We start from the raw sequence: 27,883 nt of genomic DNA on the forward strand, positions 1-27,883 counted from the left end.
TTTAGCAATGCCAGCATCCTCCTACTCTTTATTAAGTCTTTCTTTACACGTGGTGCACATTTCTTGAGTGCCTCCTGTATGTCTCCAGAGTCTCCATGCCATCTGTAAGGATTTAACTCCCCCAGCTTATACTTTATTTCTTCAGCAAGCAGGGGGTTTTTTTGTTTGTTTTTTGTTTGTTTTTGGTTTTTAGTTTCCCCTCTTGAAGCTGATTTCAGCTATGATGATATTTATCCTACTTTCACTGTTCCTTCAAGGACACTTCTTGCAAACATGCTCTTAGAGAACAGCTCTTCAACTGTAGCAACTTGAACTAGGTCACGCATGTTATCCGGGACCAAGTCCAGGAGTTGTTTCCCTTCTGGTGGACTCCCTCACCTGGCTGTAGCTACCAGCACCCCTAATTTAGTAAACTATGAATCACAAGATACAGGTGCTATGATGACCAGCTAGTAGGACAGCTGTACTTGGACACAGTGTGTTGAGAACACTCAGGGAAGCGTGTATTCTCACTAATATTGGTGAATGCCAGGAAGTACGTCCCTACCCATACTTGGAGTAGATAGCAGGGACAAAATTTAAATTAATCTTTCCTACACTTCTTTTTTTCCCTGTAAACAACAAAAAACCCCATTTCTAATAATAATAATAATAAAAAAGTGCCATATCTATTCCCAGCAAGCTGTAATTCCTACCGTAGTCGATGTCTGATTGCAGCATCAAACTGTAGAAACATTATGTCTCTGTGAGCAGTTAGCATCTGGGCTACTGTACTGGGATCCTGGGGATTCTGGAGGCTGTCAATCATTCTCTGTATCTCTTGAAGTTCAGTCCCTGCAGTCCAAGAGCAGTAGATTTATCAGATAAGGTGTCAGGAAAGGCACATAAAAATATCACAGTCCTGTAAAAGCTTATTCCATCCAGATATTTTGCACCCCATGAGTTCCTCCTATTTCCTGCAGGCAGAAGATGAATGGACTAACATCCGCCCTAACATTATAAAGACAGGCTTTAAAATAGAGATTATGGTGGGTGGAGAAATATGAAGACGTACTAAGACCATGGAGGAAAAGGCATAGGAATTAAAAGTTACAGTTATCTCAAACAGTTCTTTTATTATCTTTGCCCATTAAAATTAAATTATTGTAAAATGCCAACAAGGCCAGTGGTATCATCCCATTGGTTATTATATCAAGATTAAATTTATCAATGGGAGCAAAATCAGATCCTAAGATGGCATTTTACATACTCCAAAGACCCAAATTAGTTGTTACTGGGTAAGTAATGTAACGACAGCTTCAGAGACTACTCTCAGTAAAGTGTTACTGTAGTTCAATCCTGCAAGATGATGAATGTTTTTCTGCTGAGGTGCCGAAGTTTTGGATTCTCTTTAAGCTTAACAAACTTCCCAAAGGACTGGGTCTCTTAAGTCACTATTCCCACTGGAGCACCCATTCTCACTTGCCGTACACACAAAACATGAGCATGGTGCTGGATTGCCTCCCAAAGCACATCCACCACTAAAATGATTTAACATCCAAGCAGCTGCTACAGAAACCCAATGTTCTTTCTGTCAGGATACAGAAGCTGCCATCAATTAAGTAAGTTAAATGTTCTGATCTGGGAAAGAGGGAGAATATTCCTGAACAACAGCAACAAAAAAGATATTTTGGCCAGGAGAAACACAGTTGAATTGTCTCTACAAAAATCTAGTAGTAGAGACAGCATAGTTCTGAGGACTCCATCACTGCGCATATTTTCTGTTTTAAAAGTAAGGTATGCATTAAATATGTCTGAAATTCAAGTACCTTGCATATAATATTTCTCCTACATTTGGTTATGTATTTTCTCATTGCTCACTGCACTCAGCCTTCTGTATTGTTTGAAAGCTCATTAAGCATGCTAATTTACATGAGCTTTCTCAGCCATACACAAACAAAGTTACTAATACTCACTTAATGGTGCAATGAACAAACACCACAGAACAGGCAGTGCTTTTTGTTAGAGAAAATAAGCCCAATTCAAAATCATTCACAAGCACGGTATTAAAATAAAAGCTATATAACAAGTGTTTATGATTCACTGAGTCCTTTCTTCCCTTCCAAAAAGAAATTCCAGACTGTATTCAGAGCTGATAAAAAAAAATCTTACCCATGAAATAAATAAATAATACATAAATAAATAAGAATGTGGAGGCGTTAAAAGACAAAGCAGGGTATTTACATATGTTTCTCAATTCTTGAATAATTTTGTACCTTTACCAAATCATCATGATTACTTTTTCAGCTTCAAAAAGATGCCGGGACAGAAGGGGAGCTGTGTAGGTGCAAGTTTTACCCCTGAGTTGTGTTTGAGCAATGGCAAATCTGCGGGCATATAAATGTAAGCATTCCTAGTGGTATGGCAGCAGCCCAGCCTTGCATCACACATACACACACAGAGCAAGAACTGAACATAACGTGTCAAGTTGCGAAACTCCCTCTCACTGCATTGAAGGAATAATCCAGGGGCTGAAAACAGCAAATGCTGAGGGCACTTCATCTCATGGGACAGCATTCTCTCTTCTGTAACTTCAGTTGCCTATTTATCAGACATCAAGTTTAGTTGCACTCCTGCAACATTAAGCAGAGGAATACAGGCAGGTACAAGGAGGGCTTTATCCCACTCACTGTGAACACATCTTAGGTTGGGATGAGCAACTGCTCTAAAGGTGTGCCCAGAGAGGGTATCCTGTGGTAGCAGAGGCACCCAGGGAGCAGTCAGACATCACAGCTACCTACCCAGTCAGTAATGGGAAGCTAGGTACATCCCAGTCCTGCACTGTCATTTAACATGAACTATTATTAGGTGATCTGGTACTGTTCCTGCACAAAATGATGTTTGTGCAGGATGACATGCACCGCATCTGTTTTTAGCCTTTGGAAAGAGAATCGAGTGACAGATTTACTAATGGAACCAAAGCCAGCTTTTTTTCTTTTCTTTTTAATCTGCTGGTTAAGACAAAATCCCCACAAGCTGACCAGATGGCTTAACAGAAAATTGCAAGAGGCGGAAGAGCAATTTTTGGACCACATTTTCTGTTCCCTTCTGGAGCAGAAGTCACAAACCTGGTAGGTATGCTGCTTTTCTGTAAGACTGCAACAGATCTGTGCACGGACTTTAAAAAATGACACTTCTCCATCAGAAAAAGGGGAAAAAATAGAAGGGAATTTTGTCTAAAGTCTTCTGTTAACATCAGTCTCGCACTTCCTTTGCCCCTTTCTCATCTGCATCATTTCACTCTCATTCTGCAGATTTGGAAGAATCTACCTTGAGCAAGCAGTACCTGTTACTTACCAATCCTTCCAGTCCCTCCCCAGTCTGGAGTCAAAGGCTCTGGGTTTAAGGCACGAAAAAAGCTTGGTGAATTTCCTAACTGAGCAAAAGCCAGGAGATAGGCAACGACATCATGAAATGCACCAACAATTTGCAGGCTTAGGCGGAGAGCTTTGAGAGCAGCCTGCAACCAAGACACACATGCAAAGAAAAAACCCATTCAGATAATTGGCCTTCAAAAAATACATTAAAGTAGGAAATATTTTTGAGCAAGTGTGATTTTGCTGCCAGCTGTATCACTTAGACTGCAGCTCTAGTGATGGATACATACAGATCCAGACTACAGGATCCTTGTTGAGGAATTAATTTTAACATCCCATTTACTTTCCCACTGAGGAAGGAAAGCGAGCAAAAATGTATGCTGCTACTCAGACACATTTGTCCCCTGGCCACATTAGCTGTCATAAAGTGAGACCACTCGGGATGGTCCCCAAGGCAGAGAGGTTTGTGACTGCAGCCCTAATTCGAGCTGAAAGATCTGCATGGCCTCTGAGCCCCAAAGACCAGTGTCAAGCACAGGGTTTAATTTAGGCTTAGGGTAGTGCTCACATCTGTCAGTGTACCATCTGGTGTCACAGCCTCTGGTTTAGAAACTGCTACCCTGGTGTCTCACAATAGGCTGTTTATCTCTCTCCAAACAGCTTCCTTTTGCTGGAGGCAGAAAAGCTAGCATGAGGAAAATAGTTTTCTTCCCCTCACTGGAGTCTCCCCTGAAGCTCCTGCATGGTCATGGTAAGCCCATGGACCTCCTTCTCACTGTCCTGTTACCTCAGACTGAGAGAAGGAGGTAGAAAAAAGTAAAAGCACATAAAGGTCATGATCTGTCACTTCTACGTATGAGGAGACAAGTATTAGAATAGCTCAGCTGGAAGGGACCCATAAAGACCATTCAGTCCAACTGCCTGACCACTACAGGGCTAACCAAAAGTTACAACTCCAAATGTCTCTTAAGGCACAGGGCGTCACCCATCTCTCTAAGCAGCCTGTTCCAGTGTTTGACCACTCTCATGGTAAATAAATGTTTCCTAATGCTCAGTCTGACCCCTTTCTGGCATACCTTTGTGCCCTTTCCATCTTGCCACTCGGACCAGAGAGCAGAGCTTAGCACCTTCCTCTGCTTCCCCTCCTTAGATAGCTGCAGGGAGCAGTGAGGTTCCCTCTAAACCAAGAGGACAAAAGCTTTCTCCTTCCTGGCAGGCACTCCTCACCAGCTCTCTTCATCCCTGGCACATCCTAGATCACGACCTCAAGTTGTGCCAGGGCAAGTTTAGGTTGGATATTAAGAAACAATTCTTTACAGAAAGGGTGGTTAAGTGCTGGAATAGGCTCCTCAGGGAGGCAGTTGAATCGCCATCCCTGGATGTGTTTAAGAGCTGTTTGGATGTGGTGCTCAGGGATACGATTTAGCAGAGGGTTGTTAGAGTTAGGGTACTATGGTTAGGCTGAGGTTGGACTTGATGACCTTTGAGGTCTTTTCCAACCTGGGTAATTCTATGATCATCCCAGATCAAAACCACCAACTTATATTTCTCCACCTCCAATGACAAGGAGTACTGTAATGCATGTATAAAAATGTGAATGGTCCACACTGAGAACAAAATGTCTTTTAGCATTAGCAGATACTGACCTTCTCTGGAAGCATCTTGAACATAATCAACACTTCAGCGGGGTGAGGGATGAACCACAAATTAAGGAAGGTGCATCCATCTGGGGACAGTAAATAGCGTGGTCGAGGTTGAAAGGATCTGAGTGATTGCAAGAAGAAAGAGATATTTAGCATTCTGAAACTCATTCTGAAACTCCATTTCTGCTTGACACTTCCCAGAAATATATATTTTTTAAGTTTGATGAAGCTGTTACTTGGATACAGGATTTGGTTTGTTTTAGATTATTTACCTTTAATGTGTAAAATACAAGCTAAAGGTTGGACCTAAAAAAACCCTGCTGAATTCAACAGAAGTTTTCTTTGGTTTTAGTTTTCAACCAAGTTCTAAAGCAGCTCAGCCACCTACTCCAGTGACCCCAGCAGTATCAAAACAGGACTGATTAATGAAAATTGACAAGAAAAGATCAAGCATGCAGAGATGCTCCACGGGATGTTCTGGAAGGGACATTAACTTAGATGAGAGCACAGTGACCAAAGATCAAGCTACCCTGTCCAAGGCACCAAGTAGTCCCAATCCTCATAAATCCTAGGATAAGTGAGCTTCATTCAGCACCCATGGGAAGCAGGCAAAGGTTCTGAAGAACTGCCCCCTTGATCCTCAATGGGAGAAGCAAAGAAGAGTGTTGTTTTGCCTCACTTCCCCTACTTTGCCCTCTACAAAATCAAAAAGCATTGGTTTATCAGAGCCATGCCCCCTCCCACCACATCAAAAAGAAGTTAGTCCCTAAATAGTGACCAACACATCTAATTTATAAAGCTGGGGTGTGACCTGCTCTGTGTAGGGTGCTCAGAGCCTCTCACCCAGGAATACATTTCTGCTGTGCAGAATGGGAGGCAGATAAAGCATCAGGTGTATATTAAACATCTAAATAATTCTTTTAAAAAAATAATGTGCAGTCACTAGTAGGCAGACAGTCTTCCCCCCAGAAGATATTCAAATATATATATTATAGGAATAACGTACTCCCCTGTTTTTATATACAAGTTGTCATTTCTTGTACATGAGGTACATTATGCAGCCAGTACATTCTGAAATGAGACATAAATTCAGCCTGGAAATTAAGCTCTGCTTGTTCTGAAGGGAGTTTTACAGGGTTTTAAATCCTTTTATATATATATATATATATATATATATATATATATATATATATATATTCTTTTGTCTGTGAAAAGCAAAGCTGAATGCAAAAAAAACCCAGATCTTTGGTTTAGGTGGCATGGAGTAACAAAAGGTTAAATACCCTGTGTTGTAAGCACGGAAATTAGATTTGGGCAGGGTTTGTTTGACCAGCTGCCTCTCACTAATTTTTGCAGAAGAATGATAAGCACAAACTGCACCTAAGGAAACTGCTTTTTGGAGTGAGAGCAGCACTCACGCTGTATACCTGTTTCCTCCTCCTGACATCACAGCCTGTAAATGACACCAGGAGAGAGAGCAAACACGGATGCAGAAGCACACACGCTGCCCAGGTGTGTTCTGTCTTCACAGACTCAAGGGGACAAGGGCTGGATTCTGTCACCATTGCCATGCTACTCCACCACACTAATTACAGAGGCTTCTCTGCAGCCATGGCTGTAATGGTGCCCAGTGGTGTGCGACCCAGGCACCCTGTTTCTCCAGGAGGAAAATAAGGACAACACAGAGCACTGATGTGAACCCAGGCACTGCCAACCCCAGCAACACTTGATTAGATATCAGGAAGAAATTCCTTACTGTGAGGGTGGTGAGATACTGAAACGGGTTGATCAGTGAGGTTATGGATGCCCCTTCCCTGGAAGCATTCAAGGCCAGGCTGGATGGGGCTGTGAGCAACCTGGTCTAGAGGGAGGTGCTATAGGCAGAGGGTTAGTAACTACATGATCTTAAGGGTCCCTTTCAACTTATACCATCTACCAGGAGAACACGACATAATCCCAGATAAAGCCTAAAATATAAACCCAAGATATGCTATATTTGGTCACACAGATCCTATGGCATCTAAAAGTGTATGGTAAGAACTGTGACCTAGTAGTTTGGGCTTTTTTAATGCCAATCTAGGAACAAAGGAACAAGCTGGGGGAAGGGAAGGACAGGATGGTACAGCCAAACAAAAAACACAGCACCACATTTTCCTCTTTCTTCCTGCTTCTCACAGTTGTCTTTAGGACAGCACCTGCTGAGGGAATCCTTCATTACCTTCTGGTAAGACAAGACCTGCACTGCACCTGAGTGCTCCTACCCTTTTCTCAATTCTTCTCACGCAGGGTATCCTGGTGAGGGTGGGCATGAAGCCCCCTCTTCATGCCACTGCATTTGGGCTCTGCAATGGGAGATGGTAGAATTGGGAGAGCAAGGGGCTTCATCTGGCCAAATGCAGGTGCTTATCATATGAGTTGCTGGAGAGAGCCAGAGGTACTGCTAGCACACAATTCATATGGATCTTAAACAGGTCAGATGGATGACTCATCCCTTCAGAGCACCTGTAGACACTCTGGGGAACCTTATCAAAACCAGACATCTCAAGTTAGGTGGGCTTTTCTGGAACATTTCCATTGATATTAATGAACTTCAGGATTTTGGATACATATAGATATGCAAATAGATTTTCATTATAAGTATTCCTATTCTCAGTTCTACCGCATCTTTTCCAGAATCTGTCCTTCCCTTTGTTCTTTATTCCATTACATTTTTCTCTTTTTTCCCCACTTCTTCACTCCACATCAGTCTGCCTTCACCACTGCACTGAACAACCTTCCTCTACACCACATCCACATTGCTCCCACCCATCTGCTGCTCCTTCCCACTGGGAGGGATGGAGAGCACACGACCTGCTCCAAGTGGCCAGCAACCACAAATACAGGCAGCACCGAGATTGCTCAGAAGATAAGAAAGCAATTAAATTAACGTCCTGCTATAACCTTCTAAATGCAGGCAAGATGGAAGCTAAATTTCTGTTTCATTATAACTAATTGACGGTTGCTGTCTACACGATGCTTCTTAGCTCTTGTTAAACAGCAACAGAAAATGAAACGTCAACCGGTAGTAACTGATAAGGCAGCAACGAAAAAAGCACAGAAGGGTTGAGAGGGCAGGATGCACTTTTAATTAAAGCCTTTCCTACAGCTCCTTGCAGCTTTCTAAGATGACTTTCTAGCACAAATGCCCATTTCTGTGCTTCCCAGGACAGAACTGAGGCTGAGAAGCTGCCAAGGGCATGTTGCAGCCATCTCCACACCAGCTGCTTTCCAAACACTTCTACTTAAACTGCCTCCAGCAAGTAAGGGTTTGTATTTCACTTGTGTTACAAGTTAAGATGCTGGTATTGCACTTTTTAAAGATCTGTAGTAGTATAGCCTTGTAAAGTATTCCAGTGCATTGAACCATTTGCTTGCTGATGAAAAGTTAAAGGACCAAGAAGCACAAGCCACTCTCTTATAAGAGTACATGATATTGGATATCCCACCAGAGCTGATGTTTCTCCAGTCCTTCTCTGTTGCAGGACAGATAGACCTGAAGTGCACCATAGCCTTCTTTGCTAGATATGCCAGGTGTAGCAGGTAGCACAGAAACAGAAGGAGTTGTAGGTATCCATAGACATTAAGGATAAAGGCTATAGATCTACAGGTTCTGCAGCCAAACTCAGCTCCTCTGAGCAAATAAGCCATGTTTGATTTAGTCCTTGCTAATAAACTAGGTTAGCAAACAAAAGAGCTGCTGTGAAAAGCAACCTCACTTGGTTCTAACCCCCAGATGAGTTCAGAGAAGTGTGACCATGAACCGTAACCCTGGACTGCCTGAATGCACTGGGTGTGGGGGTAGCCTGAGCTTGGAGCATACGTCTAGTAAAATAGCTTCTAGGATTACTGTCGTGTCTTGGTACCATGACAGCTGAGGTAGGAGTACAAAATGCAGTTCCTTAGACAACATGAAATGAAAGCAGGGAAATAATAGAAACAAAAGATCCACATCTCAGGATTGTGGTGAGGCTACTCCCCAGCAACTAGAAACCTGGGCTGCCTAAGGCTGATATATATCTAAAAACCTACAGCTGAGATGGAGTTAAACAACAGGGAGATGTTAACAATCTTCTGGTGAAGTACTGGGTTGAACCATACTTTATGACTTGTTTGGCTTGTAACCACATTCTCAAGCTTTGTTATCAGAACTAAAGCTCTTGATTGAACATTAACGAATATTCTTTTCTGTGCTTGCTACTGAACCTCTCAATTGCTGGGGAAAAGATGAATAAGAGTAAAACCAGTGTACTGGGAGACTACTTTCACATCCCAAATTATCTGCTGGCTGGTGCTAACTTGGTCATCTCAGAGACTGACACACAGTCAGCAAAAAGGCTTGCCTAAGTTTTGAGGAAGGAGATCCTTGTAATGTGGCCAAAAAACCGTCTCTTCTGAAAGTAGCAGATGATTTAGGGTCACACCCTTGTCTCCAGTGTGCTCTTCCTCTCCCTGATTTCTGACAAGTCACGTGCCTGTTACTGACTTCTAACAGTTTTCAATCTTAAATAAAGAAAAAAATTAAAGGATAGGATAACAATTTCAATACATATACTTAATCACTGAAGCAGAGAATTTTCATCCTGAAAATGCAGTCATCTACTTATTTCCCATTAAATATAGTTTTGGAACTAGATGCTAAAACATCTCTGAGGTTTTCCTCCTTTGTATGCCAGCTTTTGCAGGAGACTGACAGTGCACATTCTCTGTCCATCTAACAGCTTGCAGTCTGGCAGAACACACTGCTCAGGGCACCCTTAGGCTCTCATTCCCCATACGAACATGTATTCGTTCACATTTGCTAAGTAATACGCACTGATTGAGGGCCCTGGCCCCCAGAAAAACATTTTCAAAGATGACACAAACCCGGGATCAGCTGCGAAGTTTTCCTTTAACTCTTGCTCTTTTTTTCCTTGAGAGAGTCCAATTATGAAGTATTTGTCTCTGACAACAGGGAAATCATCTAAGAGGCTTCTTAGGCTGTTGTAGAATGCAATGAGCTGACCTCGCAGGGCGTGCTGGGACACACGTTGATTCACCCTAAAAAGGTGTAATATATGATTATAGTATACAGTGTTGTGCAGGGCACCACCTTCCCAGAGAAGTATCATAGAATCATAGAATTACCCAGGTTGGAAAAGACCTCAAAGATCATCAAGTCCAACCACAGCCTAACCATAGTAACCCTAACAACCCTCTGCTAAATTACCATCTTTGTTGAACCTAATATCTTTCTGTAAGGACATCCTTTCATCTTCTATGGTAAAAATTACAGGCTATGTTTCTTCCATAGTGAGACAACTAGATGGATAAAAATTCCCAAAATGGTATTTAGGACCCAAATAAAATTTTGGCTTGTCATCAGACAGGTGTCTTTACTATGTTCTAGAAGCATCTACAAATTAATACACCAGCTGCTTTGTGGTAGCTATTGTTAACTTACATAACACGGAAGCCAAAGCTGGAAAGAGAAAAGCAATGTGACAAGTTAATTGCAGAACTGCAATTAGACACTGTGACTCTGAGTCAGATTTCACAATCACTCAGCGGCACTGAAAGTCCAGCCCTGGCTGAACACTACCTCCAGACTGATCTTTTCAGCCTTACCTACATCTCGGATAAGTTGTACCAGGGTAGGAGGTAGCCTGCCCAATTTGGTCCATGTTTGTGAAACCAAAGAGTGAGCTGCAGAATTTCCCTTTCCCACATTGTACAATTTTACAGTGCAGCAGACATGTCTTACAAATCCAAGTGTCTACCTTATTTGCCTGAAACAGACACCCTACTTGCAGCTTGTTCCAGGGCTCCTTGGAAAACTTTATCTGAAACTCTAGTTTCTTCCAAGTTGTTTTACAAAGCAGATGAAAATCACAGGATAGTACATCACCACTATTTAATTCTCTTATCCACCGTGGATAATTTTCACTAATTTTGACAATGTTTCATGGCCTTTCTGCACTTGACTAGTTACCCTGTAAACAGCCTTTCCCTTCGTAAAGAAACTATGTGGCATATTTCCTCCTCATCCAGCAACACATCTTGTACTATCTGTAACACCATCACTAAACCACTCTAAGTGTTTTAATTTTCCTTATGTTGCAGAATGGCCTACAGGCATATTCATAATATTCTGAAAAGAAAGTTCGTAAGTTCATATTATGCACATGAAACAGAAAGCCCCAAAGCAAGAGTTACATTTAAAACATGATGTGATTGCAGATATAAATGATTACCAGGTATAAATTGATTATATGCTAGACATACAGTAGTTCTCTATATCAGATATACTTACTTAAGACAATATTCAACTATAACATCTCTCTTTAGTTGTAGAACTTCATCCTATAATGAGACAATATTTTCAAATAGGACTTAGATAGGCTGGGAATCTAACAAAGCCAAAACTACTTATTACATTACAATATTACAAATATCTCAGCATTATGATTCCAAAACTGTAAGGAGGCTAAATGTTGAGAAATATTTCAACCAGTATGACAGATAAAGCCAACACTGAAGGCAGTCTTGTAAATAAATCCAGAATTACTTTATTCAAATCTGGTTTACCCAATTTTGTTCAAAATTTGTGCAACATTTCCCAAAAGAGTTTGCAGCTAGCAGTTATTTCCTCACATACGCATCTTGCCTACTGAGTTGGCAAGAAGGGTATGACTACGTTGAACTAAATAAATTCTTTTGACTTTCAAAGGTCTGCGCAGAAGGAGTTTGCTTTTTACTACCTATTAAATTCTTAATGACCACATCTGATCTGTAGTGTACCAGCGAAAGATACAGAATCACAAGCAGCTTAATTCAGAATCCATGTTTTTACCTTTATCTAGAAAATGGATAAAGAGCCCAAAAGGCCATATCTATTTATACAATTTTCTATGACTATATTTCCTCTAAAATAGAATAATAATTTTTAGAAAGCTGCTAGAAATAGTTATGGTAGGAAGCCTTCCTCATGTAGTGCCTGTCTCTACTTAGAATTACTGCTGGGTTGTTTGTGCTTAAAAGTTGAGAACTGTTCTGTACCCAGTATAACCCAGAATTTGCCTCCTTATTATAGTCAGAGTTTACCTCTTACTTAGTTTGGAAATAGTCTGTGAGCAAATCCTGTTAGTGACCACAGCCTTTAGTTAGCCATGTGACTGCAGATTGCTGCTGCTTTTCATGTACCTCTTTGTCACGAGCCCACAGCCATACCCATGGGAGAGCACGAGGGAACAGCATAGCAGGAGGTTTTACTGAGTACCTTCAACCTTCCCTAAGTTCACTTCCATGCAGCACACCTCAAAGCTACTCCGTGTAGGCTTTCAAGTTACTCACTACTGCCACTACAGAGCTGCAGCCCTGAGCCTGACCTGCACACCCTAACCATGTCCCAGCTTTGTAGCTTCCTCCACACCTGCCATCAAGAACTGCTCATCAGTGCTCAAACAGCCCATATGTACTTAGCCACCTGCAAGGTAGTTGCTGACTGCCTAAGCCCCTTCACAGAGAAACAAATGGAACCCTGAGGACTCAGCATCTTTTCCTAGAACATGCAGGCAGCTGTGTTATGAGGCATGTGATCACAGTGGGGTGCTCTGTGCTTAGAAAGGTGCCTTAACAGAATATCTTCCTCATTAAAGTAAGCTCAGAGTAAGTATAGTGCAATCTTAAAGGTACTGCTTTGCCTATGCACCAGGAATCAGCAGTCTCTCTGAAAAAGGCTAAGCCCTTTGAGGTACTTACAGGGTTTTGCATTCTGCTGCCCAGCATTTCTTTCTTATGGATGAAAGTGTTCAGCATCATATCTCGAGGCCCTTGTTTCTCCAGCTGAATGGAAAGAAAAGCTTCTGGAGGCCTGACACAGGGAAAAGAGCATGAGAGCTGAGAAGAATCCTTTCTCAAAAGGTTAGCTCCTAACTGCTGCTCAAATGACTTTGCTAGATTAGACACAGCTTCTCCAACATTATTCATTTTACTAGCTCATTATACATAACAGATACAAATGCATTAGATTTTCTGGATCAGCTACCAGAGGCAAGATGAGCCCTGGGGGTTAGTATGTGGGCAAATGAACATGGAGACTAGGCTCTGCTCTACAGAAGTGGCACAGTATTGAATGGCTGTATTCCGACCTACTTAATATTTCTCATGATTTTGCAATGTCATCAACTGTAAGGACACTGATGTTTAGAAAACCCCACAAGATGTTTGTATTTCCTCCTTTAAACAACAGGTTATCTCCACAGGATCTGATGTTAAGCTTGAGTCCCATTGGTAGGGTATGGTTAAAAGATCAGAATGCTCAGACTGGTCCACACAAAGAATTGGGGTGTCTAGGACTATGTGTTTGTGATCGAAGGCACATCATTATGTTTTGTTACTGCCAAGACCCAGTGGATTGTAAAGCAGGATGTGCTCTGGATTTGCACATACACCAGACCAACCCCTACAAGTGATAGGGCTTGGCCAGTCTGTAACAAATACCTGTGAAAGGCTTGGTGTAAATATGGAGAACGCCCGGGAGAAAATGGTGTGGGTGGCGTGGTTGCTGGCAGAAGCTGATCCTCTGCTTGGCTCCCAAATACAGAATTTCTTCCACTTGCTGAACTGCTCTGACTTGTTAGACTTACATTTCCTTCCTAAAATATCAAGAATATCAATTTTGTGCTTGCTCTCATAAAGAATGGCAGCTCTTCAAGGTAGATTTGCAATTCTGCATGCTCTCATTTGCCCTAACTTTATGGTATAATAACTCACTGGGATCACTGAAAGTCACAGAAAAGAAACATTTCTCATGGAACATGGGCATAATGAAGCTGTAGAGGCAGCACAGTCACAGGCAGTGCTCTATTTATAAATCAGACAACATTCTTGACATCCAATCAGCTACAAATAAAATATGAACACTCCCAAATATTTGCTTTTTCAAACATGTACAAATAGGTCCATACGCACACTGCTTGTAGGGGAAATGATTTTGCTTCCCCTTGAGCATTACCAATAGATCCTGTCATAAAGAAAACTAAGAAAACTCTGCATATTTATGAAAGCAAAACAAAACAAAAATAACCAGAACCACAATTCTAATTTTCAAGAAAGAACAAGTGTTAGTTTTCTGAGTCACTAAAGTCTGATTTCAAAAGTGGCACAACATGGTCCAGATTTCTCTGGTTTTCCCTATGAGCTGCAAAGAAGCTAAAAAAACACACTTCCTCTGCAAGCCAACAAAAAAAAATATCATCTTTTGAGTGGAGGGAAACCAGAAGAAAGAAAAATACAAAAAAGCCATATGTTGAGAGTTTATTGCTTTCTTTCTCCTAAGTATCACCCTGACTCACAGTAGTGCCAGCCTGCAGATGGGTCCAATCAAAAACACCTCTGCTCTGTTCTACTAGAAAATTGACTTCTTACCCAAAGAATGATTCGTCCTGCTTCACTGTGCACAGGGAGTATATGGTGTGCCTTAGAAAGAAATGGACAGTGTCATTCCTGACAAAAGAATCAAGGATTGATTTGGGAAGGAAACCAAGGTTGGAGCTGCTCAGTTCCGCAGAGGATTTAAGTGCCAAAAGATCTGATGAGAAGTTAACCAGGAAATCTCACACTTGAAAGGGAATGGAAACCAGGGACCAACAAGGCCATGGCCTCTTCAGTCCAACAAGCTGGTCCAAAAAAGCCCTGGGAGGCTGCACAGCCAGCTGTGCCAGGGATGTAGCCTGGATGCTACCCAGATTTCCATAAGATCAGCATCATACTGAGCAGTTTTCTGGACAGCTGTCAAGACCTCAGCTTGTATGGGATGATGGATCTCTGCTGCATAGTGGCGAATCCCTGTCCTCCTTTGTGTTAGAAGCAGGATGCAAACTATGCAGCCATGAAACAAGTTTGTTCCAAGAAGCTTAAAAATGTCTGGGGTGAGTTTTGACCTTAGCAGAACTTTTACTTGTGAGGAAAGAAAATACAATGGAACTATACACCATGTATTACTCTAGGAATGTCAGTTTGTGCTCAGAAGCTTGCAAGTAACAATAGCATAATACACCTTTTCCTTTTTCCCAGCACTGCTCTGAGTGAGCCAAAATGAGACAACTGGGAGCCAAGATAAAGTAAATCTGTCCTTTTTAAACCTACTAAGAGGTAAGTCACATAGAAAATGTTTTAGCTTTGTTCCCTTAGCCTGTTCAACATATCTCTAACAACTTTTGAAAACTCTGCCTAGTTTTAAATACATTTGATAGAGGAAGTCTGAATGGTGTAAAGCTCCTTTCCATTTTGCAAAGTCAACATCCAGTTAGAGAGGAACCATCCTTCCCCATGGAAAAGGCAAGGAGAGTTTGATCACTAGCCATTTTACTCGGCCTGCTCAGCTCCCATTGGGTTTCTGGCAGTCAGCATGTACACAGCTGTGAGCCTGCCAAAACTTCTTGCCCATCTATACAGCAAATGCAGGCACTTCTTATATACAGGAAAGGGATGAAGATACTGCCAGGTAACAAGGGACCATATGGATGTAAGACAAGACAGGACTGAGGGAGTGTGTCCGAAGGAGCATGGAAAGAGAAGCCAATGTGAGTACAGAAAAGGCAGGAGAAGACCTAAAGAATCTCTGTTTGCCTTAGATGTTCAAAAGTACATACAAGATTGCTTAGCTCATCACTGTAATAGCTATCTCTGGGAGAGAAATACCTGCATAAAAAAAGTGCACCACAGAGCTCTACATCATGTATGAAGCAAGGGCAGCCTCTGAGCCTCACACAAGAAACGTAAGGTGACGTCTAAGGTAAGATGAGGAAAAGTAATGGCTGGTGACCCAGCAGATTTCTTTTAAACCAACATTATGGCATCAGGCTGGCAAAAATATTTCCCACTTGAAAGACTGTTGACCATATTTCTATTTTCAGAGAACAGGAAAAATGAAAACAGCAGGAGATGATGGTATCACCATTCCAGGAAAGTACATATTTCAAGGTCAAATTGTGATTGCTAGCCTTTCTGCATATTACAGGTCATGAGATTTAATCAGTGCATTTTGAATCCAATTCATCTCCAATCTCTTTCAGACCTACCTTGAGGTGTATTTTTAGCTATGCTTCATCACTTATCCAACTAATAGACTTTAAATAAAGTCACCAATGTGATACCATTTATTTTTATGTCATATGCTAATAGACAATCACTGCAGTTCCTTTAGTCATTGGTGATGCTGCTCCAAGTGTCGCACAGGACTACCATGCAATTGATTATAAACAGGATTAACAGGTGCCTTCTTTGGGCTAAGTCTGACAAAAAATTGTTAACAGTTCAATTTGAGGAAGAGGGTGCTACTAACCTTTATGTCCAGGGAATGGGTAAACTGAAGATAACAAAAGGAGGCTTGCTGAACAGCTGCCAAAAGAGCATTTTTCTGAATGACCTGGCAGGCAAGGATAAGCTGCATGTCCTTTAATCCAGATGGACACAAGAGCTAAGGAGAGTGAAAACACAAAATACTTTCACTTTATGCATTAAGTATTTATTTGGCATTCCCTCTAGAGTTTTGAAGGAAACAGGTATCACTTTGTCTTGTATTACTTCTGCCTAATTTAGTAAAACAGAGTTGGGAAATGGAGAACATTCTATTATATTTGTATATGTTGTTATCACTGAAACATGACTAAATGCAGAGACTGAGAAAACTGTTAAATCACTTCTATTTAGTAGGCTATATTTTCAGATCTGCTCTGCAAATCGTGATATTACCAGATCATGCAACCAAATGCAAACAGGCTGGGAAAGGAGTAGATATTTAATATCCAGATCTGATTTTCCTTGGTAAATTTTTAACTACATGCTGTAGAGTACAGTACTCATTAGAGTGAGTTAACAGAAAGAAAACTTAGAGGAGTGTTGTAAAGAATCACAGAATTTTTATAGAATCATTACAGTTGGAATAGATCTAGTCCAGCAGCCAAACCATTGCCACCATGCCCACGAAACATATCCCTCAGTGCCACATATAGATGTTTCATCCCTACAGGGATTGCGATTCCACCACCCCCCTCGGCAGAAAAGGAAATCCCCATGGCCTGGCACTGAGCAATACTGGTTTTACACAGAATCACAGAATCACAGAATTATCAAGGTTGGAAAAGACCTAGAAGATCATCTAGTCCAACCATTACCAATAATTCCTGGCTAAATCATATTCCTCAGCACCACATCCAAGAGTTTCTTGAACACTCCCATGGTCGGTGACTCCACCACCTCCCTGGGCAGTGCATTCTAATGCCTGACTGCCCTTTCCGAGAAGTAATACTTCCTAATGTCCAGCCTGAATCTCCCCTGACGCAGCTTAAAACCATTCCCTCTAGTTCTATCACCTATTACACGAGAGAAGAGGTCAACCCCCAGCTCACTACAACCCCCCTTCAGGAAGTTATAGAGAGCAATAAGGTCTCCCCTGAGCCTCCTCTTCTCCAGGCTGAACAATCCTAGCTCCCTCAGCCGCTCCTCGTAAGGCCTGTGCTCCAGACCCCTCACCAGCTTTGTAGCCCTCTGAACACGTTCCACACTCATACAATAGAGGAAAGGACTAAGTATACAAGATGCCATTGAAGACTAAAGTCATTTTCTTCCTTTAGAGAACTCTCTACATCTACTGTTGCTACTTGGTGTGCACACAGCCACACAGATGCATCCTGCTTCATTTAATGTATTTCCTCAGATAAAATTTTGTGGACTTAAAGAGTTTAACCTCAGCTAGTATTCCTGAATTAAGCCACACTAAAATCACTATGAAATTAATCATAAAACAGTATTTTCATTCAAAGACCAAGTGTAGAGAAGCTTACAGCATTTAGCAAACACATGACTGAGGTCCTTACCTACCCAGTGAATAAATGACAACATAATACACATTTATTCTTATCCAGCAAATTAACTTATTCACCTTCATAACACCATCTCTTGTCCTGAAACTAAATTTTCCAATGTGACTGTCGATCTCTTGAATGCTTAATGGTAAACTACTTGGAATATATCTGCAATAGAAGTAAGATTTTTTGTAAACAAAAAGTACAACACAGAAAGAAGACAAACTGAGGGTGAGAGGAAAATAGTGATTACTTCAGAAATACTTTTTGTTTATTTACCCTTTATATTTCTATTACATAAGGAAATCTGTCACTCTAGTTCCTAAATTTGTGATCTTAGAATGTTGCTTTACTTTTTGGAAGTAGTTTTGTAAGCAAAAGATGATAATACATGGTGTTTTGTTGTTGAATTTACAATGATTCTTCAGCTTCTCCTAGATGAGCTTGGTCTAAACCAGTGAAAAATCTGCTTGTTTATTGTGATGGAATCTTGTTCATCTTGCATTGGTTCCTAACTCTTTTTTATGCTGTCCTATCTCCTGTACTCTGACACCCACCACCAACCACAGTGCAATTCACAGCTGAAATTTGATTCCAGGTTGCCTGCAATTGCTAAACTAACTTGAAACAGACAGATTTCTGCAGCAGATAAGCACGTACACAAGTGAATGGGAAGCAAGTAATAACACATGACTGCAAGTGGTACCCATGCAGATAGAAAGAGAGCCCTTTTGCTTTCCTAAATTTAGTATGGAAATTCACAAGTCGTTTCCTTTCTTCATCTTAAAGCTTGATCTAAGACACACACAAATAAACAAAGTGTGTACGTGTAGATACAAATGTGCACATGTGTATGAACATGTATTTGTATTCGTATACAAACACATACGAACTCTTTAAAGAGTAAAGATTCCCTACTGTGTATCCTTTGCTTTAAAGAGAACACATTTGAGTTTGAAAATTGCCACAGTTGCACGCAAATTCTGTGCCTCCTTGCTTTCACTGCTCAATGGTTTCAGATTAGAAATATTTGATCCCAAACTCTACAGAAAAAGAAAACAAACCATGTAGCATTTTACATTTCCTACCTGAATAATTTTGTATATTTTATGCACTGAAGTCTTTATATTTGAGCCTAACCTACTTGAAGACTCGATCACATCCGATCTAAAAAAGACTTTGTCCTCTGAAACACAAAGTTCAGTCTACCTGTCAACACAGCTGTCTTCTTCCAGGAGAGAGGTAATAAACGTTGGTGGCAGATGGTCTGCTTTCTCCTTGTGAAGAGCATATTCAAAGTGCACTGGCCTCAGATACAAATGGCACTCCCCAAATCCTGCTTCCATTGCAAAAGCCTTATATAAGCTAGAAAGGAAAAAAAGATAAAAATAAAAAATAAAAAACATGGATGCATTTCAAAAACAATTTTTCTCTCTGCTTAAGTAATGCTCGCTTAGAACTCTACATCCAGAAGGCTCATTTCAAGATGAAATCTGCATTCTGGCATCTCAAGTGTTACAGCAAACAAGTGTTGCATCCTGAGAGCTGATGTTTGTTTAGTGTTGACAGTTTAATCAGCGTAGATTGAACTATGGACTTACATATATGAACTTACGCTTACAAATGAGGGACAGTAAGTCAAGAGTCTACAACACGTAGAAAAATCAAGGGAAAGATGTCAAATATTCTGTTTAGAAGAGATTGACAGAGGTGAAGAATACAGCTTTAGGCTAGAAACTAGAAGGAGGGCAGATCGCAAGAGATGTTTCAATAGCCAAGCAGAACTCAGACATGTTATTACCATGAAAATAGCAATTTTATAACTTAAGAAAGCTTTATCTAGAAGACCTCAGTATGACACAACCCCAACAGTATCTCTGCAGTACAACAAATGAGCAGGGGAATCAACCAGCAGGTAGTAAACACATTGTCTATATGCAATTAGTAGTTCAGGAGGCCTTTAAAGCCCCAGGTGCCTGAAGTTGGACAGTCTATACTCCCTCCCTAGGGATCTATCAATCTCTTCCTCCAGATGCAAAACCACCAAAACACTGATCTGATCTGTGATCCTTCTTTTCATATAGAATAAGAAGACGGAATAAGGAGAAACTTTCTTTTTGAAACAGACTGCAAAGGAATAAGATAATCCCTTGCTTCCTGCTAGCATCTACAGGCAGGTGTTTTATCAATCAAGAAAACAGGTCACAGAGAAGTTACAGTGTGAGAATGTGATAAAGACACAAATATGACCCAGAAGTCACAGCTCCCAGTTCTTTAAAAATAGGTAAAAGTCTCTGCCTGCAAAGTTACAGAAAAAAAAAGGGCAGAAGACAAAATAGGATATGAAAGACACCATGCACATCAATCAACAATCAAGCAACTGGTTACTGATAGCAAAATTACAAAATTATAAAACCATGACAAGACTAAATTGGCATTGTTCGGTGGTACCAAAGGATGTCCTTTTCCTTTTTCACCAGATAATAGAAGGTGAAGGTTGAAAAACTGAGGAGCAAAGAGAAGCAACAAGGGCTATCAGTAATAGTGTGTAAAACTTACGTGTGTACCTATAGATAGAAAGGAGCTTCAGGAATGAACAGACAAGCAAGTAATGGGAGTAATTCTTGCAAATCTCCCTAAAGTTTTGTTGAATCTATAGTACAAGACAGAGGAATCTATAAATGTATGTGCACTCATTTCATGTTGCTCTGCACAGCAGAGAAAAAGATTACCAGCCTTTCTGATGCTATAGTCTGAATCTGAGTCCTTAACAGTTGATATTATAATGAACAGTGAACTTCATGATATCATGTGAGGGTGTAAAAATAGCCCTTCAAAATGTCACCCTAAATAAAATATGAATGTTTAGACTGATATTTAGGCTGACTTTATCATCTTCTATTAAATGAAGATAGTGTTATGCTTAATGACCTTGCATATGCATTATGAAATCTTACTTTTTGACATAACTTTCTACTGAATTACCACCCTTTGCCAGAAGAAATGACAATTTCCTGCTGCCCTTCAGGGATTTCTAAAAGTATGCCACCTCAGGTGCGCAGGTCATCTTAGCCTTCTTCACAAAACAAATGCAACCACATAACCAATCCGTCAGCTCATCTATCTCCTCTAGATAACTTCTAAATCAGTTGGTGAGCACCAGTGAAATCTGGCACAGAGACAAGGCTTTTGAAATATTCTAACAGGCTTCAAGAAAAAAAAAGAAGTGATTTGATATTGATTTTTCAGCTAAATGAAAAGTTGCACAGTTACCTTACTCCTTATTAATTACCAGAAAATATATGTGTAAGCATGTATGAGTATTGGAACACAGAGATAAGCAAACCAGAGTAATAAGTTTAATTAGAGTCTGTATTTTACTAGAAAGCTGATAATTCAAACAACACAAAGACTAAAAATGAGACCCTCATGCTTAATGGAATTATTCACATTAAAGAAAATTAAGTTGAACATTAGTTTGTCCAAGAAAGTTCTAGATATCAAATTAGAGCTGTTCAAAAACTTATTTTAATGGAAAAGAGTTATGAACAGGAAAAAGGTTTTCTATCAAACTATGTTTGCATAGTCATGGTTCACATGAATGATGACACCAAGCTGAGTGGTGCAGTTCATACAACAGAAGGAAGGGATGCCATCCAGATGAACCTCGATAAACTTGAAAGGTGGGCCCATGTGAACCTAATGAGGTTCAGCAAAGTGTGAGGTTTTGCATTTGTGTCAAAGTAATCCCAGATACATACACAGACTGGGAGAACTCCTTCAGAGTAGCCCTTCTGAGAAGGACTTGGGTGTCCTGGTAGATGAAAAACATAACATGAGCCAGCGGTGTATGAGCTTGCAAGCCCAGAAGGCCAATGGTATCCTGGGATGCATTAGAAGAGCAGTGGCCAGCAGGGTGAGTGAGGTGATCGTCCCTCTCTACTCTGCCCTGGTAGAGTACTTGGAGTACTGTGTCCAGATCTGGGGCCCCCAGCAGAGGAAAAATGTGGAGGGGGCCCAAAGGAGGACCACAGTGATGATCAGAAGGCTGGAGCACCATTCCTGTGACAACAGGATGAGGTAGCAGGGCTTGTTCAGTGTGCAGAAGGCCCTGGGAGATCTCATTCTGATCTTCCAGTCTTTAAAGGGAGATTATAAACAGCCGGGAAATAAACTTTTTGCATGGGTAGATATTAACAAGACAAGGGGGACAGGCTGCCAAGACGGGTTGTGGATGCCCTGTCCCTGGAGGTGTTCAAGGCCAAGTTGGATGGGGCTCTGGCCAATCTAATCACAGCAAGGGATTGGACCTTGATGATCCTTGAGGTCCCTCCCAACCCATTCTATGATATGATTCTATGATTTTATGATACATCCAGGTTTTTAGCTGCAGGTTTTTGGAGTCTACATTTTACAGAAAAAAGCTGGAGAAAGAGCTGAGGTAAGGGGAAAATATGACTGAAGTGCTGTCTGTCCAAAAGACACTACTTTGCAACTGCATGAAATCATGTCCCACAAATCCTTTCATACATGAATTAAGCTACATTTAAAAACAATGTTCATTTTCTGCCCTCCATTCTTTATGTTCTAGAACTTTGTTGTCTGATTCTTAGAAATCTCCTTTTAATTTTTAGTTTAAGTGTATTCACAGTGATTAGATCCATTTGTTCTGCTGCCAAGATTGACCTTAAATAGCTGCTCTCCATTCCCAGTTCTTATCTTCCCAATGTATTTATAGAGAAAAATCATATCTTCTCTCAGACTTCATTTTGCTAGGACAAACAAGCCAAGATATTTCATTTAGTTCTGTAAAATGCATTCTCTATTTCCCCTCATCATCCTATTAGATCATCTCTGCTTCAATTCCATTCTACATTTATCTTTCCCAAACATAAATCTCAAAACTATACTTAATAATCCAGGTGAGGCCTCACCAGAATCACATAAAAGGCATCAGTTCTGATCTCTCTGGAAAACAAAACTCATTGCCTGATTCACAGTAAGATATCGTGACTTCCTCCCCCATCACATTTGCAATATGTAGCCATTCAATTGCCTGCTATACACGCAATTCATCCTCCTCCTCTGTTGTTTCCAAAGAAGTTCACAGGAGTTTCCTATTACTATGCATAGCCTTAAGCTCTGTGTCAGTGATGTTTATCTCCTTCCTCCTACTTCATACCTTAGAACTATGAGTTCTTCCTGTAAGAGATTTCATTTATTATCTGTATCAGTTTTATCTTCTAGCACTCTAATGTCCTGATTTTAATAACACGCTCTTATACTTTCTACTTAATTCATTAATAAAAATGTGAGATAGTATGGAGCTGAGCAAGGAGAACCTCAATAATAACTTGCATCCAAGACAGCGGGTCAACACTATCCTACAGAGGATAGGTCTTCCCTTTAGCTCAGTCCTTATCTTCTTTGTCTCCCTGTATAAACTGTCATTTTCTCCAGCTTATATGATAATTTCCTAAATGCATGACACTGATTTCCTTTGTGTAGAATATTTTACTGTCTCTGCAAGGATCAGTACATCCAAAACAAACCAATTTCCAGTAGTGAAGAAAGCTTGTATGCACTTCCTATGTGATGTTTGTTATATTGTAAAACTGTTCATGAGAAGGTGATTAAGACAATCGCCTGTATCTTCATGTTCATTGAACCAGCAAATTCCTTCTGCTCCTCCATCTTTTGACAAAATTTCATAGAATCACAGGACTCCAATTTTCACTGGGCAAAGGGCCTGTTCTATTAAGCTTTGAGTTGTCTCTCAGCTTTTGAAGCTAATAAACATCTTGCAAATCACAGACAGACCTTTTTTCCACATAGATAAAAATATTTCCCACAACACAAATGCAAGTGTGACTTGCAAGCTGACTTATTCCAACTGTACTAACTGACCAATTTAAAAGTATTTACCTTTCCCCTATGAAACACCTCTCTCACATCCTCATAGCTAAACCACCACCAACCTGGCTAACCGTGTGCTCTCTGTTGCCACCTCAATCAACCGATGCCGGAGCGTGATCAGTTCCAGAAGCATGGAGAATGAATTCAGGATAAAGAGCTGCTTTTCCTTGCCTTCTTTTCTTTCTTCATCTGCTCCCACCTCTAATAGTGACAAAGCAATCTCTTGCACCAGCACAGGGTCCTCTATGAGCGTCTCTGCAAATAACTGAAAGTGAAAAAAAAGGTTAATGCAGGTGCCATTCATATGCAGACATGAAAGGCCTTTGAATACTTTAGGGGTCTATTCTCCTTTTTCTGGAGTAAATCACGATTGGGATTGCTTCTGACTTGCAACACACACAAGGAGAGGACTGGTTCCAGCCTAACCTCTGAAAATATACTGGAGTTTTGGCACTTGCTCGAAAGGTACAGTCACTGAATTTAGAAACTTTACTTCACTCAAAAGACTTCCCAATTTCTGGAACACAAGATATTTGCCCTTTTTAAAATATTACCAAAATTCAGAAGGCTTTCAGACATATGCATCCTTCTAGAGCAGAGGCTCTCTGTGACTAGCTTCACATTACTACCTGCTGCTATTCCTCTTACAGTGAGGGTGTACATGTGCCACATACGATGCTCCCTGAATGGGGGCAGCAACTTAGCACATCTAGACTCGTACTGGAATGGTGGAAGGACCCAAAGGAGCAGAAATAATCCCCCTGCCAAAGCAGGTTCCCTACACCAGGTCATACAGGTAGACATCCAGGCAGGTCTTTAACAATCTGATTGCTTTCTAAGCATTGCCTTTTTGTGTGCATTTTTCTCATCCACAGCTTGTCTTGGAGAAAATAAATGAAGTTTCTCTTTCCCCATTGGCAATAGCAGAGTGGTGACTTTAAGACATAGATCTCTGTCATCTGCAGTGTGAAAGAGGACTGGGACAAAGCCAGTGGGTTTTATTGGCATCAAAAGATGCTGGATAAGTAATTCTTGGGATTTGCTCCATGGCATGCCGAGGAAGTATCTGAAATGTCTATGCCCTTCTACCTTGTACTGGTCTCTATTTTCTAGCCCACCATTGTCTCTAATGTAGGTAATGTAAGCAACAGTGAGAGCAAGTAGCTCTTCGTGCCCACTTTCAGTGCTTAGATTCAAATCAAACATGAATCACTCAGTCTGGAAATATTTATACAGTAACAGTGGTTCTTATTTGATTCATGCTATAGATACACCAATGCACATAGAAACTTAACATCTTGTCTTCCAATTGAATGTGATGCAATTGCATGTTTTCATTTAATTAATGTTGGCTAAACTTGGCAAGAATCAAAGTCTAGCATAATGAGCCTTTCCAAACTTTAGTGATGTGTTCAAGAACATAACTGTATTATGAACTTGTAAACAAAAGAGATAAAATCATTTATTTTCCATTTCTTGCTGTCAGCATTAACTAAGCTGGCTTGAAAGTAATAATAATACAATACAATACAAAACAAAACAAAACAACCTGATGGAGACATCTAGCATCAGTAATTTCATTCACAACAATCAGTATCTATCAAAACTATAACCAGCCAGGTTAAGAGTCTTAGACCAGGAAATGATGCACATTATAGCAATAACCGGCTCCACCTATAACAATATTTGCTTTAATGGCCAGCCTTTTTTGTTACTGACATTTAATGACTGTATATACACAAATGCAAAACCTGGAGACTTACTGTGATCTCATACTGCCTTAAAATGTCTGTGCTTTGCCTCTCCTTAGGCCTGCTGCTCTTATATTATACTAGTGTGAGATCAAGAGTTCTACCTTTCTTTGTTCCTTCACAGAAATACAGATATATTTTATTTTAAAGATGGATGGAATGGATCTTCACCAAGCTTGAAAAAATAACTGGCCTAATATTAAGAATCACATACCTAATACTAACCATCGAGTACAATCGAACTGGGCTGGGATTTGGCTGTAAACAGTTATTTCTAATAGAAGCAAAAGTGGAACTTACATCTTTTTGAATCTGAGAGCTGTAGAAAGATTCTGGTTTTTCCATAGTCAGCCACTCATCAAATACCAGCTGAAGCACTTGTTTTTCTAGCTTAATTGCTCTACTGGCTGTTTTGGGTCTACAGATGCTGTAGAACTCCTGGTAGACAAACTCCAGAGCTTTGGGGATTGAGCACACCAGACCAAGAGAAGGGTGAAACTCCAGCAAATAAATTTTCTTCGAAGTAGGACTTAAAAATAACAACAACAACAAAAACAGCTTTCAAATAAGGAAATTTCACAATTGCTTAATTGGCAAGAATTAATTGTAGTGGCTTTAGCTGTACATCAGAAATCAATCTTCAAATCTAAAAATAGAGCTGAAGCCTTAATAAACATAATTATGTTGGAACACATCTAAGTAGGCTCAATTGCTAATGAAAACAAAACGTTCTAAATTATCTTCTGCTAGCTGACCTGCCTTATTAGCCACATTTTCATGTCTGTATGTCCACCCATTAAAAGCGTCTGCACTTCAAAATAAGCTCTTGGGTAACCAACGCAATCAAAATGTGCATGCAATAGGAGGAATAGAGGCAAGGGGCTTCAGACAGAGGAAGTAAACCAGAAGGGACCGGAGGTGAGGGGCTCTTGGCTTCTGGGTATGTATCAGCAGCTAAGTCCTTCATATAATCCACAACGCTGCATAGCTGCAGGAGGGAAAACATAGCACAGGTCTGTGTTACGGGTAATAGGTGGCTCTTGTGTGAAAATACAGTACCTATCTATCCAACTGGAAAATTGGGCTACAATGGTAACAGACAGTGGCCAAAAGGCAGTGCAAATTGAAAAGCCGTGTTTGAATACCAGCATAGCAAGTCAAAGCAAGGTTAAAGTTAATTATGCAATTTCATAGTTACTGTATCCACAGGAATATTAATTTCCCAGATGGTGCAAGAGGACTTAAGGAAACCCAGTGTCAAAGCAGGGAAGAGCAAAGGTGGTGGGGGAGGAATCACTTTTCTTCCTTGAATGTTTTTCTGGCACGTCCAATGGTATTCTAAATAGCACAAGACTAAATAACATGAAACATTTCTCTATTGCCTATTTCATCTTATAACTGTTGTTTTTTCAAATAGTCTTACTTTTCAGGTGTCCTACCTCAAAATTTAATCATCAATCACAGAAACTAGACCAGTAAGAGTTACTCTCCAGAAAAATAAAGCTGTGAAGTTACTCACCAGCTAGTGTTAAGAGAGACAAGTTGCTTAGTGATCACATTATAAGGAAATCCAAACTCATCGATGCCACCTTTCTGACCTTTCCGCCAAATCTTGGAGACATATTCCCTCTGGACATCTACCTAAAAGTCAGCAATAAACGCAAGTGATATTAGCCAAGAAAATCCTAACACAGGTTGAAATCAGGCATCCTGATTTCTGCTCTTTATTTAAACACAAGCTATAAAAACTTTTACATAATAAATTTATTGTTTCATTATTCTATTATATATGTTAAAAATGATAATTTCTAGTTGTTCGAATAAATACCCGCTTGAGCTGAGTTATTCCTTCTAAAATTATTTTGAAATATTTTGTATTTTTTCAGAACAAATTTAGAGCACCAGTGATGCTGGCAACCTTCCAGTTCTAATAGCTACCAGTATGGCAGCATTGGTGGCAACAATAGTGTAAGAGTGGTCTCTTGCACTGAAAAAAAACTTCAGTTTGTAGACTAAAAGACATGTTACAAAGGATGGCTTATTAAGCTTCTGAACTTGCAACCTATGAAATGAAACTCCTATGAACCTACAACCTATGAAAATCAAAGAAGCTAAGTACCTTGTGTCAGGATACAGAGGAAACTTTTAGATTTTAAATGAGAATGAAATGATTTAAATGAGAATTAAAATCTGAGGGTTTAAAATGCTGTACTTTAGTTATCAGGACAAGAAATTCCAGCTATCTGAAGTATACTGCATTTTAGACTTCAAACTGCAAACTTTGTTTGTAAGTTCTTTGTAAGATTAGAGAAGAGACTCTAAATAAGACTCCT

At 40.3% G+C, this 27,883-nt stretch overlaps 1 protein-coding gene across 1 annotated transcript in view; it reads right to left on the minus strand.

Annotated features, from left to right (window-relative positions):
• The window catches only part of CCDC162P (coiled-coil domain containing 162), a 78,334-nt gene that overhangs the window by 22,819 nt on the left and 27,632 nt on the right, over nt 1-27,883 (minus strand). Inside the window, 13 exon segments of the mRNA XM_015858674.3 lie at nt 696-834; nt 3,337-3,499; nt 5,003-5,120; nt 9,902-10,075; nt 11,328-11,377; nt 12,776-12,887; nt 13,517-13,671; nt 16,362-16,496; nt 17,961-18,051; nt 19,093-19,248; nt 23,862-24,064; nt 25,851-26,079; nt 27,070-27,191. Of these exon segments, the coding sequence (XP_015714160.2) occupies nt 696-834; nt 3,337-3,499; nt 5,003-5,120; nt 9,902-10,075; nt 11,328-11,377; nt 12,776-12,887; nt 13,517-13,671; nt 16,362-16,496; nt 17,961-18,051; nt 19,093-19,248; nt 23,862-24,064; nt 25,851-26,079; nt 27,070-27,191 (1,847 nt within the window).

Source organism: Coturnix japonica, chromosome 3 (assembly GCF_054131305.1).
Source record: "Coturnix japonica strain WE chromosome 3, WE-NBRP24, whole genome shotgun sequence".
Lineage (NCBI taxonomy): Eukaryota > Metazoa > Chordata > Aves > Galliformes > Phasianidae > Coturnix > Coturnix japonica.